The 5,014-nt window shown below is 31.3% G+C and overlaps 1 protein-coding gene across 1 annotated transcript in view; it reads left to right on the top strand.

Moving 5' to 3' along the window:
- Positions 1-2,305: 2,305 nt before the first annotated feature.
- LOC121173659 (MDIS1-interacting receptor like kinase 2) overlaps positions 2,306-5,014 on the top strand; it is a 20,526-nt gene continuing 17,817 nt past the window's right edge. The window contains exon 1 of the mRNA XM_041010238.1: positions 2,306-4,686. Coding sequence (XP_040866172.1) covers positions 2,536-4,686 — 2,151 coding nt within the window. The 5' untranslated portion in view covers positions 2,306-2,535. The remainder of the gene's footprint in view (positions 4,687-5,014) is intronic.

Raw genomic sequence — 5,014 nt, 5'->3', positions numbered from 1 at the left:
AAAAGAAACAACTAAGCTCATCTAAAACACATAATTAAACTTATAATATTTTTAAAACTCAATGATTTATAGCATAAATTAAATTAATTTTTTTTTATATTTTAATTAAAAAAGTTGTTAAAAAAAGGCAAAATTATAGAATTGGTCCCTCACTTTATCTCTAGTTTTAGATATGGTCTTCCAATTTTTTAATTCATGAATTTGACCATTCTATTTTATAAAATCGTGCAATGTTGGTCCCTCATGCACAATCGAACGTTGACCGTTAGCCAATGACGTTGATTGCCACGTCACATGTGTTACTGTTGGATGGTGACTGTCACATGTCATATTCTGATTAGATGTAAATTCCATGAAAGATGAAATATATTGTTGTTTTCATTGACCAATCAGAATATGACACATAACAGTCATCATTCAATAAGAATGTGACACGTGATAGTCAACATTTCTTTGTAACCTTCCACGTCTAATTGTGATTTGGTGAACCAACCATGCACGATTTTAAAAAATAGAATGACCAAATTTGTGAATTAAAAAACTGAGAAATCAAACCCGAAACTAGAGATAAAGTAAGAGACCAATTTTACAATTTTACCATTAAAAAAATTACAGTGTTACATAAATGGTTATGTGGAAGTTGTTTGAAATTTGCCCATGCATTATTACAGTATGGAAATTTCTGCTTGCTAAACTTCTATTGACCCCACTGATCGGCTGTCTTGTTTGATATTTTCTTTCTCACTTTAATTACTTCCATATTATGAATTTATCGCTTCTCTTTAGTCTTCATCCTAATTAGTTTTCAATATTATAGCATTTAAATGATTTAATATAATTAAAATGTATAAGGGACTGCAACAAATTAATATTTTTTTTCTAAATTATATATTTAATAATACATAACTTTATTACAGTAATTTTTTTTATAAAACTTATATATATTTTTTAGCAGCATTTTTTTAAGACTTATATAATATATAAAGCTTATTATTAAGATCATATAATCACAATACCAGAAAATAATAATTATATTTAATTTAAAGTTCTATTATGTTGCCCTGAAAAAGGTTCTATTGTGTTCATTAGAAATAAAAATTAGTTATAAATATTTTATTTAAAGTTTCTCAAGGATAATTTGAAATTTAATTATTTTAAATAAGAAAAAACCATTTGGAATGTAAATATTATTGTTTAATGTTTCCTAACATTTATTTCCTAAATTAATTGGTCATAATTAAAAGATAATAATTTAAAAGTAAATTTTAATTTTGATTTTGTGAAGTACGATAATCATATACGTGCAACTGAAATCAAATTGTAATTAATCTGCAATAGAAATATAAATGGAAAATATAAAAAAAGTAATATAGAAAATGTTTCACTTACCTGTAAGTTATTGATTTAAGTGGTATTACACTATTTCTCTTATTCCCTTAAATAATTAATGTCTCACATTTGAGTTTTATGGATAAAAAACATAATTAAAACAAGAAAAACCACAAAAAAATAACCAACCAAAATAATTCTCAACCAAGACAGAAAAGCAAAAAAAGTTTTTTTTTTTAAAAAATTGGATTCTTATCTATATTTTAAGTTTTAGTTTGGGATTTTGTACTTCAAAAGTTTCCTTTTAGTCTATCACATGGGTTAGACCAAATTTGTTTTTTACACTAACACTATCAATTTTAGCCCATATGATATCTCTTACAATTTATTCATGTCACCAAACTTGTTTAACAAAGAGAAATTTTAATGGTCTAAACTAAAGTAAAAAATTTTAAATTTAATGGACTAATTAAATTAAAACTTAAAATATAGATAATGGACAAAAATTCTAATTTACTCTTACAATTTAAATATAAGCCTAACTTAATCTTATAAAGTCAACTTATAAGATTATGATTACTTTTCAGTTATAAATTATATTTTTAGTTAACGTGAGATCTTCAACTTTTTAATATAAAAATTATCATGATGATTTAATGTTCGTAGTACCAAAAAAAAAAATAATGAGTGAATATGTGAATCAATTAATGTGAGTTGTTCAAGCTTAAGTAGTAGTTTCAAGTTTAACTTCTGATTATTCATAATTATGGTATTTGACTTGAACAACATAACTTTCATTAAAGAATATCTATAGTTAGACAAAAAAATCTATACCAAAAAACACGGGCTTATTTTTAACTCAAAATAAATGTTTTATAAAAAATTATAATTATTGAATTATGTTTTTAAAAAACGTCAAAAGCTTAAAATAAAAAGGATAGCTTCGAAAGCACAGTTGCAAAAGGTTGGAGATTAAAGGTGTAAAACTTTTCTATTTTGAACCAAGCTGTAACATATATTTATGTAGATACAGTAAAATATCTCTTGACTTCAACGAAAGAAAAGTACAATATTTCTTGACTCTGGTTCGTGTTTCATGATGTTTTGCATATAAATATGCATATCCCATGAATTGCTTGTAAGTACTTCTCCTGCATTTGATTGTATCAGACAATCTGTGATTGAATCCTTCCTCAAAATTTACTCATGGTGTTCATATTTCCAACGCTTCTGTCCATGAAGCTCCAACCACTTTTGCTGCTTCTTGTGATGTACTTCTGTGCATTTGCTGCTTCTTCTGAGATTGCTTCAGAAGCAAATGCTTTGTTGAAGTGGAAATCCAGCCTTGACAACCAAAGTCATGCTTCTCTCTCTTCATGGAGTGGCAATAATCCTTGCAATTGGTTCGGAATTGCATGTGATGAGTTCAATTCTGTTTCCAACATAAATCTTTCAAATGTTGGATTAAGAGGTACGCTTCAAAATCTCAACTTCTCATTACTTCCAAACATTCTCACTCTAAATATGAGTCACAACTCCTTGAATGGAACTATTCCTCCTCAAATTGGTTCCTTATCCAATCTCAACACTCTTGACTTGTCCACTAATAACCTCTTTGGTAGCATTCCCAATACCATTGGTAATCTCTCCAAACTCTTGTTTCTTAATCTTTCTGACAATGATCTCTCTGGTACTATTCCTTCTGAAATAGTACACTTGGTTGGCCTTCATACATTGCGCATAGGTGATAATAATTTCACTGGATCCCTTCCTCAAGAAATAGGTAGATTGATGAATCTGAGAATACTTGATATTCCTCGGTCCAATATCTCAGGGACTATCCCAATCTCAATAGAAAAGTTAAGCATTTTGTCTCATCTAGATGTCGAAAGCAACAACCTTTCTGGCAACATTCCACTGAGAATTTGGCATATGAACCTAAAGCATTTGTCATTTGCTGGTAATAACTTCAACGGTTCCATCCCCAAAGAAATTGTGAATTTGAGGAGCATAGAGACTCTCTGGCTTTGGAAAAGTGGGCTTTCTGGCTCCATTCCCAAAGAAATTTGGATGCTGAGGAATCTAACATGGCTTGACATGAGCCAATCCAGTTTCAGCGGGTCTATTCCTCGTGATATTGGGAAGTTAAGGAACCTAAAGATTCTACGTATGTGGGAAAGTGGCTTGTCTGGCTCCATGCCCGAAGAAATTTGGACGTTGCGTAATTTAGAACAACTTGACATACGCATGTGTAATCTTATTGGGTCCTTTCCTATTTCAATTGGAGCACTGGTCAATCTAACACTTATAAGGCTACACTATAACAAACTTTTTGGTCACATTCCTCACGAAATTGGGAAGTTGGTTAACCTCCAGGTTCTAGATCTCGGAAATAATAATCTTTCTGGCTTCATTCCTCCTGAAATTGGAAATTTGTCAAAGCTTAGTGAATTATCTATAAACTCTAATGAACTTACTGGACCAATCCCAGTTTCCATAGGCAACTTGGTCAATTTGGATTTCATGAACCTTCATGAAAATAAACTCTCTGGGTCCATTCCTTTCACCATTGGAAATTTGTCAAAGCTTAGTGAATTATCTATAAACTCTAATGAACTCACTGGACCAATTCCAGTTTCCATAGGCAACTTGGTCAATTTGGACTTCATGAACCTTCATGAAAATAAACTCTCTGGGTCCATTCCTTTCACCATTGGAAATTTGTCAAAGCTTAGTGTATTATCTATACACTTAAATGAACTCACTGGATCAATTCCTTCCACTATTGGAAATTTATCAAATGTCAGGGGATTATACTTTATTGGAAATGAACTTGGTGGCAAGATTCCAATAGAAATAAGCATGCTTACTGCTCTGGAAAGTTTGCAGCTAGCTGACAATAATTTTATAGGCCATTTACCTCAAAACATTTGCATTGGTGGAACGTTGAAAAATTTTTCTGCTCGTAATAACAACTTCATAGGCCCAATTCCAGTGAGTTTGAAGAATTGCTCCAGCCTTATAAGAGTGAGGCTTCAGGGAAACCAGCTAACTGGGGATATAACAGATGCTTTTGGTGTACTTCCAAATTTGGACTACATCGAATTGAGTGACAATAACTTTTATGGTCAACTTTCATCTAACTGGGGAAAGTTTGGTAGCCTCACAAGCCTCATGATCTCCAACAATAATTTATCAGGTGTGATACCACCAGAACTAGCTGGGGCAACCAAATTACAACGACTTCACCTGTCTTCAAACCATCTTTCAGGAAACATTCCACATGATTTATGTAACTTGCCCTTGTTTGATCTCTCACTCGACAACAATAATCTTACAGGAAATGTTCCCAAAGAAATAGCATCAATGCAGAAACTTCAAATTTTGAAGCTTGGATCAAATAAATTGTCTGGCTTAATCCCAAAACAACTAGGAAATTTGCTCAATTTATTGAACATGAGTCTGAGCCAAAATAATTTTCAGGGAAATATTCCTTCAGAGCTTGGCAAACTGAAATTTCTTACGAGTCTTGATCTTGGTGGAAATTCTTTGAGAGGAACAATACCTTCAATGTTTGGAGAATTAAAAAGCTTAGAAACACTGAATCTCTCTCACAATAATCTTTCAGGTGATCTCTCTAGCTTCGATGATATGACGGCCTTGACATCTATTGATATATCATACA

Source organism: Glycine max, chromosome 16 (assembly GCF_000004515.6).
Source record: "Glycine max cultivar Williams 82 chromosome 16, Glycine_max_v4.0, whole genome shotgun sequence".
In the NCBI taxonomy this organism is placed as follows: Eukaryota; Viridiplantae; Streptophyta; class Magnoliopsida; order Fabales; family Fabaceae; genus Glycine; species Glycine max.
This window is presented reverse-complemented; position numbering and strand designations above follow the sequence as displayed.